The sequence below is a fragment of the Numenius arquata genome, chromosome 5 (genome assembly GCF_964106895.1).
Source record: "Numenius arquata chromosome 5, bNumArq3.hap1.1, whole genome shotgun sequence".
In the NCBI taxonomy this organism is placed as follows: Eukaryota; Metazoa; Chordata; class Aves; order Charadriiformes; family Scolopacidae; genus Numenius; species Numenius arquata.
Window position 1 is genome coordinate 13,625,255 of NC_133580.1, and position 12,279 is coordinate 13,637,533.

The 12,279-nt window shown below is 40.9% G+C and overlaps 1 protein-coding gene across 2 annotated transcripts in view; it reads right to left on the reverse strand.

The window, feature by feature from the left end:
* The window catches only part of DCX (doublecortin), a 73,240-nt gene that overhangs the window by 16,705 nt on the left and 44,256 nt on the right, over positions 1 to 12,279 (reverse strand). For both annotated transcript variants that reach the window (XM_074147576.1, XM_074147577.1), the window contains exon 3: positions 833 to 935. In XM_074147576.1, coding sequence (XP_074003677.1) covers positions 833 to 935 — 103 coding nt within the window. The remainder of the gene's footprint in view (positions 1 to 832; positions 936 to 12,279) is intronic.

Genomic DNA, 12,279 nt, shown 5'->3' on the forward strand with positions numbered 1-12,279 from the left:
GAGGCTGCTTGACTTCCTGGTATACAGCAAAAGTCCTCTTTGGTATTCAATGCCAAGCCAGTTTGTAGCATATAAGACAGCATGGGGCTCCCATTCCTTATATAGGATACCTAGAGTTTTGGGAAATGAGCCTGAATGTTTGGAGACCACATTTTCTTCTAGTTTAAATGGTCAAAGTTACATTAATTTACTTTTGCTGCACTCACTGGCACCAGCAGACCACCTGCACTGTTGGTGTATATGGTTGCCAGGTGGGGTAGGCGGTAGGTAACTCCTACAAGCAAGGTCTGTATATTCTCTGAAATCAAAGATTTCATGATTTCATTTAATTGATCATAGAGACTCCCGTTATTACAGATCTGTGCTTGCAGTTGTAACAGGGACAAATAATAGTGCTGTCCCAGTCCCCTCCCTAGAAAGGGATTTATTGCCCTGCTTTTTGAATCAGCAGAAGAAAGCAGTGGAGGCAGTGATTTTTCTTTTAACTGTGCTTTTTCCCATTTTTTAATATTCACATGTCTACTGTTTAGTTCTCAAAAAAAATGTATCTATCTGACTGCAGCTGGGTAAAATTGAAAGGATACACACTACCAGATTTTGCAGCAAATGTCAAATGGTGCGGAAATCCACCTATTCTGACTTGGGCTACCTCAGTCAGTATTTGCCCAATTATCCACTGACTGTACAAGTATCACAAAAGGATGTTCAATTCCATGTACTAGGTCTTAAAAAACAAAGGAGAAAAAGCATGCAGCATTAATATCTGATACAGGCAACTGAATGGAAATCAAATAAAAACACAGACTGAAGAGCAGTGTGTATTTAATGTTACCGCTTTCATCCAGAGAAAAGTCATCCTGTGCATAGCGGAATTTTTCTGGACCACAGGCGATAAACACATCATCATCCCCAAAGAAATCGTGGAGACAGGTCACCTACAGAGAGAGCAAAGTCATTCATTTTATTTTTAATTGGCAACATTCTGATGTGGCTTAGTTTTTAATTTAAACAGGAGGGAGCTGCCTCTCTGCTGTTCCCCCTGTCCCATGTTGTTCATTCCTACTTCCCGTAAGGCTGGCACACAACACACAACTTCTCTGGGCAAGTCAAGTGTAAAAGTGTAATTAAAAAAAAAGAGGAAAAAAAGTATCAGCTACCTTGCAAATTCTATGAGCTATGGCATCTCCAATCCATTCAGGAACTGACAGACTACATTAGTCACCCTAATGAATGACACAGGCATTCCTGAGCTATTTCTGAAATAAGAAGCTGGGGTGCCCCCGTGCCACGTTGGTAGGCAAGGCAGTGACCCCACCGCCCATGCTGATGAATATCTTAGTACCAACAGAGCACAAAAACCCAAAGAACCACTAAGAAGGCAGAGAGCTGCTGGGCAGAGCACAGGTGCAGAAATGTGACTCTTCCCAAGAAGTCAATCTTGATGACAAGTTTTAAAGCCAAAAGGTTTACCTGCGCCATTGAGGGAGAGGCCCAAAGTATCATTGGATGCCCTTCCCACCCAAGCATCATTTAAATCCCCAGGTTGACTCTAGATATTGTGTCTCCTTCTCCCTGCTTTTGTCACCTAGACACAGGATGATAAAGCACCATTTCTCACTGCAAAGCTGCCTGTCCCACAGAAGGCCAAGTGGTGGGGAAGGCAGGTACCAAATGTTTCACAAGCCAGATGAGGGGAGGTGTGCGGCAGCTGCCAATGTGGGAGCTCTGCGCTAGGGCAGCTCTGCAGGAAAAGGAAAAGCAATAGCTTTCCGTCACCTAAACTAAGACATCTGTCCAGGGCCACTACAAAAGCAGGATGTAGAAAGCTGCTTGAGATACACAGAAAACATGGTCATGCTGGCTAATGGCTCTGAATACCTTGCTACTTGTTTTTGCCATCCTAAATAGGAGGAAATAACGTCTTGCAGTACCTGGAGCTCCAGACCTGTGTATTGTCTTGCAGCATCAAAAAGAAGCAAGCACAAGATGTGGGAGCTCCAGATCCACTGATTTCATCAGAGACCTGATATCTGAGTGTGGAAATCTGAAAATGCATGGCAGGTTGCTGGAAGCATGCTATTAGGAGAAAAGTTTAAAATGCCATCATGCTGGGAGATAGTCCCCATATTCAACTGGCAGAGATCTCTAACTCCCCCTACTACTCTACAGATGACAGACTTGTTAACAATAATTTTAACAAAATCAAGAGGTGAACAACCAGTATTCATCATAAAAAACCCAAGCAAAATACCTGATTAGGTACAGGAACAAGGAAAATGGAGGAAGTTCTAAAGAGTCTGAAAAGCACATCCTAGCGATAAATCTTATTCAAAGGGTGGGCTGACTATTGGGACACAAGGGCACATCAGGCCTGCGTCTTTGTCTTCTGTCCTCCTACTTTTTGGTAATTAGTTGGGAGGTGAAGTATAGGGTGAAATTACCATCTGCCACTGTCTTCCCATCTAGCTGAGGAATATCATTTCGCTGACTGTTGGACAACTCAGGTCTCTATACAGTTAGAGGGTCCTATTTAATTTTTTCCCATAATGTGGGGCTTTACAAACTCCACAGGGATACCTGAGTGACCTGCGACAATAGTGATGCCCATGGTTGGCTCTTGCTCTTTTTCTGCAACACTTGAAGGCGTTGTTCCTGGGTCTTTATATTTTGTTGTGTTTGACATAGGACTTAGATTTCTTATGTGAGGAAATACTCTTGTGGAGCATGTAAGTGCACAGAATGAATATTCTCTAGGCCTCCGCTACAGACACCTACTTCATACTTGCATGCTATTGCAGGGAAATGGGCCAGTGCAGATTCAGATCTTCACACAGTTACAGATGTAGTAATTTACACAGCTACCAGTGAAATAATTGATGTGATTACATAGCAACAGCAGGATAACTGTGCAGGATAACTCCAGAGGAAGCGGTAGTAATCACGCAGTAACTCATGATAATGCTATTGTGTTATCTCCATGTACCTAAAGTTAATACGAATCATCTCAGTGCAACAACTAGTGGAAAATGTGCACATCGTTCTCTTTGGAGAGATCCATAAACACTCAGACTTGTCATCAGTATCTTGCAGAAATTTGCCTTTTATTCAGGCTCCTGGCAAGCTGATATGTGCTCTTCTGAGGCAAAGAAAGATGATGCTCTTCCATCTTCAGAAAATGCTTTGAAAACTCATATGAAGTAGGAAGTAACACTGTTATTCTGAAGAGGAGAAAAACACTACCAAGAGAATGTTGGAGGGCCCAACTTCAAAGCCTTTGTGTAGCTATTCAAGAAGCAAGTGTTCAGCAGAGCACCTGCCTCCAAGTGCTAGAGGAACAACAAAGTACCTCTATCCAATTGACTTGGTCTAGAACTTCAGCCTGAGCTTCTGAGATCCCAGCCATATACTGAATAAGTACTGTGCCGGGAGGAGAAAAAATGCTCATCTGCAAACGCACAGAGCGGAACATCTCCAGCATCAGCCAGCCTGGTGTGGCCCACCAGCCACTGGGTGAGCCCAGGGTAAATGTGTTATTTTTAAAGTTCCATTTTTTCAGGAGACCATTCCAAACAACCTCAAGATTGGCACTGACATTTATAATGGAGGTATCAGGTTGACAGCTGATGCCTATTTTTTTTGGCATTTCTGGGCACTGGAGTCTTTGCAGAGGGTAAATGCATTGCAAGGGACCGGAGAGAGCACTGGAGACAACTGTGGGGAAACTTACTGCAGACAGAGCTGAATTTCCATATCTACTGATCCATTTGAGCTGGACTGTGAAAAGTTAATTTCAAGCTCTAGTAAATCAACTATAAAGAAGGCTTTTGGCTATCTTAATACGGCTCAGTATTTCACACTGGTTAATATAATGTATAATTAAAGCACTGCCTAAGAGTGCCAGCTCTGGTTAAGATGCCAAACATTAGTGAGAAGCTTGCTTTTCACATCAGCATGATTCTCAAAATGGAGCAAGCTGAAATCTGCTATGGCTTTGATCAAAGGTAGAATTTTCTTTGCAAACGTCAGTGAATTTAAATTTCTGTTTGCCCAAAATTAGGTTGAAAATCGTTAGTATGTTACCTATAGAGAATTCTCGCACAGAAAAGATGACATTTCAAACCTCCACTTGTTATTACAGTCCTCCCATGAGGATGCACTGATTCATTTGCAAAGAATTGGGTTTGGCTCAATACACAAGTTCCCATTTGAATGCTAAGTACTGTACTTATGCCATGGAAAAGACTCATGGGTTGCTTAGCTCACCCTTCAGTACAGAAGCCACTGTGCAGTTAAACATAGTGCAAAGCTGGATCACAACATAAGGGTTCAAATATTTCCTAGCCTTTTAGATGAAATCAGAAAGAACCCACAGGTGCTTTTATTGTCTCCATATCATAAGTCAAAGTGTATATTTTGTCCTTGAAATGCCCACAACCACCACAAGCAAAAAGAAAGTCCAGGCAACCAAGAAAACCCTCAGATCAAGGGTCCAAACCCTGTGGAAAACTACCAGCATGCACAAGGATAGATATGTGATTACATGTCAAGCAGAGATACTTGCAATTCACTATGCTGCATTCTTGTCCCCTCAGATAGTACGATGAGTACTAATTTCTTTCTGGTAATCTACTTATTGAGTTCCTAATATTCAGGAAACAATAACTTTTGTATATGCTTTATTTGTTTCCTGCTGTAACCTCCACTATTAAGAACTCACCACAACATGGTAGAAAAGACAGCCAAAAACCAGCCTCTCTCTCATTAAATAGAGCAAAACATGGCAAAATTCAGAAAATAACAAGTGTCACATATTATGAAGTTTTAGCTATGTTGCTTATGTTCACCACCTGTGTGGTATTTTCTACTTACCTTTTGTTTATTAAACTTAAATCCTTGATCATTACTGTATGTCCCGGAAACATGCCCCATATGTATTGCTGTCTTTATAAAGTCACTGGAGTAAACTTTCTTTGTGAAAACATGTGACCTAAATGCTGGATCTTACAGTACCAGAGCCAGCTTGCCTAAGGGGTGCACAGAAGAAGAAAAACATCAGGAGAAAGCCCTAGGTATGCTCATCCATGACGGACATGAAGCTAAAGAGGACACAAGCCAGGAAGCAGGACCATGGGCTGCTCTGCGGGGACAGCTGGTTCCAGACCTTATTAGCCAGTATGGAACATTTCAGACTTGTTCCTGACAAGCAAGGGGCAACCTTGCATTAATTGTTTTAGAGGTTTTTAGTGACTCCAAAATAACCTTACAAGTCTTCTTATCTCCATTTTTCAAAAAAACATTTTTCTCATGTTTTCTCAGCAAAAATAAAAAAAAATAAAAATAGTACAAGTCTCCCCCCAAGCAGTCAGGACTGTTTTGAAAATATATGATCTGCTTTAGCTTACTCTAATCTACTATTCTAATTATTTCCAATAATTAGTCTGGAATACCATGAAAACCCTGAAAGAAAAGTTCACGTGAACAAAAATTTACACCAGCTGATAACCTGAAAATCATTGTTTTTAAATGCTGCATTTTGTTCTTAGCTATAAATCTATTAAACCACAAGATAAAACCTGGTAGGAGCCTGGTAGTGCATGGACCTGTGCTGGTACCTGAAAATAGTGATTTTGTTGTTGACTGTTACCATGCACCCTTAGCAATGACACTTGAAACCATCAAATTAGTAAGATTTTGTCTTTTTCCATTTTTAAGTCTACAAGCTTTTTTATTTATAAGAAAAATTAAACTTGTGTATAATTAGACAGCATAAATAGCATTGATTTCCAAGATATATGTGCATGCCTTTGTTTAAAGAAGGATAATATTCAATTTGAAATTCAGGGATTAAAAAGACAATATTGACTTTAAAAGGATCAATACTGCATGAAAGGTTTTCTCTCAAGTTCCTGTAGCTTAAGCAATTCCAATGAAGGAAGGTAAATCTTCACGCTCGAGTCGATGAGGCACAAATTTAATTCTTACAAAGTAATTATTTCTAATAGATTTGATGGTAACTTTTTTTTTTGTGTCAAGGTTTGATTTTCTAAAAACTTTATAATAAATATTTTTGAAGAAATAGAAGTTGGTAGAGATTAACAGAGATTTTGGGGAGTACAAAACTGTTTGCAATTAGATTTTCATTAAGCATGGTTTCTTTTCTCGTTACAGGAAATCCTTCTCTGCTTATATTAGAAAAACTTGCCCTGAGAGGACAATATAGCTAGGATTTGCAAGAGGGGATTTCTGCAGTGACAGTCCATTACTGTCTGCTGCAGCAATTTTAATTGCAGAAAGGAAAGATACAGCCTTCTGAGAGATGCTGAGCCTTCTTGTTCATTTTAATACAGTACTTGTAGAACTAATCATTTTTCAGGATTTTGACAAAATAGAGCTTGCCTTAAGCATCTCTCTGTATGTGAGCTCACAGTTTGCTGAAATATCAGTGATGCTACAGATATTCTGAGTTCACCTGGAAAAGGAGCAGTAAATATGCAGGATATATACCTGCACAGCTGTGAATAACTGGATATTTCTACCATCCTCCAGGAGGCAGCAGCAGCACTTAAAAATTGTAATTAATTTATAAATAAAATAATTAAAAATAATTAGAAATCAAAAGCCTGAAGACTTAAGCCTCAGTCTCAATTACCTACCAGTGCAGAACCTCCTGTGCTTTAAGAGGGTGTTACGATTAACCAGCTTCTTTTGTTCCCTTTCATAATCTGCAGAATGACAGAGTTTGCTGTGTCTGCATGGCTAATAGGTTGCCCTTCCTGTCACTCTCTACAACTACAAGTACGAAGATTGTCACAGCAGTAACAGGCTCTAGCCACATTTCAGTCGCTTTCATTGCTGGATGGAGCCCTGCAGCTCCTGTGGCTGCCACTTCAGCAGGAGGCCTCCGGTAGCCTGTATTGGCCATCAGTTTGCCAAGAAGATGACAGAGCGCATCTCTGAAGAGGAATACATCACCAGGAGGGTTAACTGAACTGTCTTTTTCACCTTTCTGAGAAATGTCTTTATCAGATGTTCCTATTTTTAGCTGATGGAGCCAGGTGAGGCTGAATGATAAATGATCAGCCACTGTAGACAGTGATTATTCAGAACAGTGATTTATGTACACAGTCCTGCTTCCAGACTTTCCATCTCTTCCTTACGTCATGGAATGAGGAAAGACCCCTGCCTAAATGGTCAGCAGAGACTGGCAAGGGAGATTTGGAATAACACCACCACAGATTTGACCTGGGGGCTGAACATCTTCCCTCTTGGGGACTGTTCTCTTGAACTGACTGCTTGATTCTGCACAAATCTTACGATAAGTGAGGGCCAGTGCAAGGCTTCTTCCTCTGCTCCGCTCTCCTTTAGTCATAATGACTTCATGAACTGTTCCCTCTCTAATATCCCTCCTCTTTAAGAATTTAGACAGCAGAACAGAAAGCGATCTGGTACATAGGTAGCTTCAAACTCCCTAAGTTTCTGCTAATCTAACAGTTATGGTCAAAGAGATGTCCATTTGCTTTCTTTCAATCATCATATTTCTTCAGCTTGTAGGCTTCCAGAGTTCAGATCAGGGGAAAAATTGTCTTCAAAACCAGCTTCCTTTAAGGCCAAAAAGACCATAGAAGACAAAGTGCATGCCATACACACATAAAGCCTATCAAGAGCAGAACTGAATTAAGACGTACTCTTATTTTCTAAGTTGCTTTAATGAATGCTATAAAATTGAACACATCTGACCATCTGTTAGCTAAAGACAATTAACGTATTTTAGATGCCTGCTCATGTCCTTTCTCTTTCAGTACTCGAAGCTAGATGGTGTTAAGGAAGTCAGACTAGCAGCTAGACAGGCGCTGAGGGTTAACTGAGCTGAGAATGTAACCAAAATCTGTTTAAACTCTGTTTTAACTCAAACCAGAAATCTGATGGACTTATTTATACTCCAACACCTGTATCCCAAGTCAAATTGGCAGTGGTATGTTTATTTCAGGTCTGAGAAGCCAAAGTTCTAAATCACAAAGGCAACTGTGCTTTACAATTAATCAGTTGGGTGTTTGCATTCAATAAAGCACAGAACAGAAACCAAACACATATAGACTTGTCCACAGGAAGACTCAGACGTGCCAGAGTGAATATTGGGAATTAATGAACATGCAGAATAGACTTTGAATGAACTGCTTTCTCTTCTCTGACAAGCTCTTCACCACATGTCCAGTAACAGAAAGATTTCAGAAGACTTAAGGGGTTAAGGGTTTATGATGGAAAATAAAGATGTTGGTATTGGAATGCACAGCACTTAAGACTTTATTTTTAACAGTCTGAAGACTGCAAGCCCAAAGCAGACAGTGAATTGATTTACATTTTATTAGATTCTGGTTTCCTGCATTTAAAAAGAAGATATGTTTGGATTCAATTATTTCTTTAAAGTATGCACACACACACACACTCAATAGATTCCACATTTGCATTCACAGAAAGAGAATTACTTCTCTGCTTTCATGAAAAATTACTACTTAAAATGGATAAGCAATAGAAAGATGAGCAAAAAAGGCACAGATGTTGACATTCAAAAATGGATCAGGAGCACTCCTGCATGCCCAGTCCATGCCATAGAAGTATGTGCAATTACACTTTGGGGAGCCCTTCTCTGAGCTACCCAGCAGTAAGGGATCTGCTCTTCCATCTTTGCTCTCTTATGCCACCAAACATCCATGTGAAAACCTGGCAAGACCATGGTCATGCTGTCCCCTCACTACTGTGTTTGCAGTGAGCCATCATGCAGGGTAGGAACAACCATCTCTGCCACCTAGGTTTCAGGACCCATCATTTGACCTCTCACTAGAAACATTCAGTGAGATTTCCATTCTTTAAAACATAATTCAGAGATCTCAACTTTTTCTTGTATTCAAGCCATGGCTACATTTAAGTCTACATAGTTTGATTGAAACAAATAAATTCCAGTCTTCTGTGGAGATTTTTTCTTCCTTTCTCACCTTTAGAAGAGAAAATTCTGGGCAAGACAGCATGATCAAGCGTTTTCTTTAATGCAAGAGGGAATTTTCACCTTTTTATTGATGAAAAATGCAGATCCTCTTAATTAGGCTGTATAACCACAGTAGGTTGATTATGAGTGCTTTATGTCCACGTGGACTATTTTGTTATAATGCAACTAAACCAGAGTGGGGACACCAGCTTCTGACCAATATGCATTATATCTATAATAAGCATTTGTGATGCTTATTTAAGTGGAATAAGACATATTCATGCATGTATGTGCACAGCATCTTGTAAGACTTCATGCGTGAAGAAACGCTGCTCTCAAAAGGGCTGCAGCACAAGGTGTCTGTTTATTTAAGTATTGGAAAAGGATAAGTTTGAAATAGAACAGAAAAAAAAACAAGGGGGAGGAAAGGTCAATAGCCAAGCTACCCAGCAGGAATGTTAAAGCTGAATTTAATATATCTGGTGAATTAGTGGTGCTTCCAAACTGTGTGAAATCCAATTAGCCTCTGCAAGAAAGGTTAGTTTGTTATCCCCATTCCATATACATATGGAGGGGGACTATGAAACAGATATGCTGGTTGTTGATTTTTTTTACCTAGGAGAAAGGCTTCCTCTTGCATTCATGAGGGTTTTAGGCTGAGGATAAATGTGCAGTTTGGGGGCATAAGGAGCACAGCCATCAACACCAATATATTACCTTTACTCCAGTCAGAAAACCACAAAACCAGAAATTCTAGGTGACAGATTAAGACTAAGAAAGGAAAGATTTCCACCAAAAATTGCCCCCCAAAACAGGTAGCCCTTAAGAATTCAGAGAACTGTCAAAACATTCTTCCTAGTTGTCCCCCCTCATCACTCTTAAGAGGAAACAGTAGTTCTGGACTACAAAAGAGCACCAGAGACTCTGGAATTAGCATGACTACACAGCCAAGGTCAAGCAACACTACTTGAAATGGGAGTCTTAAAAGTAGGGGCACAGGGAGCCTGTCACCCTGCTCATAGTCAAGCTGAATGGAATGGGCTGGAATTTTCAGTTAATGGGATTTCCAGCAACAAGCTCCTAAAACCTATAGCTGTTGCCGATCCTATTGTGCATATCTTCACAAAAGAGAACGGCTCTTGTTGCGCTTTGTGCGAATTTTTCTTTAACCGTAACAATGGTACTGATGGTGATGGAGAGGCACTGGTAATTAGATCCTCACCCTGGTTAAAACACAAACAAAGAAAATACCCTGGACCAGGACTGAATGGTTTGGTTCATGGCTGCAAGCAACCCCTGCCATCTTCAAGGAGCACAGAAAGAATACTACCATTAGCTTACCAACAGGCCCAGAAGGGTGAAAAGCTACACCAAGCCTTTACTACTCATAAGGGGCTGGAGGAGACCAATAGCCACACCCTGACTTTGTCTCACAGCTGGTCCCTGCTTCCCCCAAGGAGCCCTCATCTCTACCCCACGCCACAGCACCGTGCATGAGAAGGTCAGAACTGGCATCCCCACAGCCACCCCTCTGCTGACTTTCGGCTGGGGAAGATGGTGAGGAAGGGAGGAAGTAAAACTGCAGTTGTGAGAACTGCTCTCATCCCCCCACACAATATGTATTGTCTGCTTAAAAAACTTAAGATGACATCTTAGCTTTCCTTACCCACTAGAAGGGTGCCCTGGGAGAGTCTTTCATAGAATCATAGAATGGTTTAGGTTGGAAGGACCTTAAAGATCATCTAGTTCCAAGCCCCTGCCATGGCCAGGGAGACCTTCCACTAGACCAGGTTGCTCAAAGCCCCATCCAACCTGGCCATGAACACTTCCAGGGCTAGGGCACCCACAGCCTCTGTGGGCAACCTGTGCCAGTACCTCACCACCCTCCTCAATGTCTTACAAATGTTCCTGGCTCCTGCTCCTTCTTTTCTCTTATCAGTCAGCATTATGTAAAGATACTTCCTTCAGTTAATTACTTCATGGTCAGATACATCAAGAACTTAATTCTCAGCCCAGACATTTCAAAGGACAGTACATTGGCCGGCTACCAAAGAGAGATCCATTCCTTTTTACTTTCACCCACCTGGGTATGGTTACAGTCTCCAGCCCAGTACAGCAGTAGCAGTGGCCAAAGATGAACCCTCACAGGGGGACAAAACTGATTTATTCATGCATTTCCATTTTCCAGGGATAAGTCCACTGCCTTGCAACTGACCCATTCTGCCTAACTACTGCCCTGTGTAGCCATGGAAGCAGAGGGCAGCATCCCAGCACAGTGCTTTTGGACAGAATAGAGTTCTGGCAAAATGAAGAGGATTACACAGTTATACGGAACAGCAGGATTTGTTCCTACAGTCTCTTTGTGATGTGGTGTAAAGGGACATAATTCTGTCTTCAATAATCAGAGTGGCAAAAGAAATTATATTATCCAAGATATGGTTTCCATGTAACAAGTGGATGTGTTTTATTCACTGAGGCAGCCTCTCCTTAAGAAATAGTTATTCAACATTGTCTTGAGTCGTGCTGACATCAGTAACTTCCTTCCAAAATAAGTGCTAGGGAAAAATCAGTGTCAGACTTGTCATTATTATTAGTGCATCAGGAGAGCTTGAGGATACTTCAGTTTAAGTCAGGCATCAGCACTGACTTTGAAGGCAGCATGTTTCGACCTGGCTGTCTCCCCTAGCACAGCAGCACACTAACACACTTCACTACGGATAACCTTGTCTTCCCTGGCTTTTGTGGTAGACAGCATATGTTAATTAGGATTATGGCAATGTATTATCACAATTTTTCCTGGGGAGGATGCACTCTAACTCAGTTGTAATTAAAAACCTTTTTGACCAGACAAGACTATTCTGTCAATTCAGTTTATGCACATACTTGTACCTCGGCCTGCACTGGTTTTATTCAGGGTCTACGTCTCCAACTACACAGACTTTCAAACAGCTCTGCTATTTTAATCATATCTAAAGATACTTCTTCCATTAATTAATTCTTGAATGTGTCACTGAGCTCATATTTTGTACAGGTTCAACATCTGCAAAATCCAAAACACTTTCTCATCAAAGGAGATGTCGAAAAGCTTACATTTTTACTTCATGCTATCAACTTTAATGGAAAAAAGACACAAGTATGAAGTATTCAACCTTCAAGTCATCCTTCCTAATATGCATCTCCAAACCTGACAATGAACACACCGTCCTGTCCTCCAACATTGTAATGTCATTTTTAGCCTATGGATCCAAGTCAGCCTAATTCTTGAAGATGAGAAGATGGAACCGGTTCTGTATCTAATT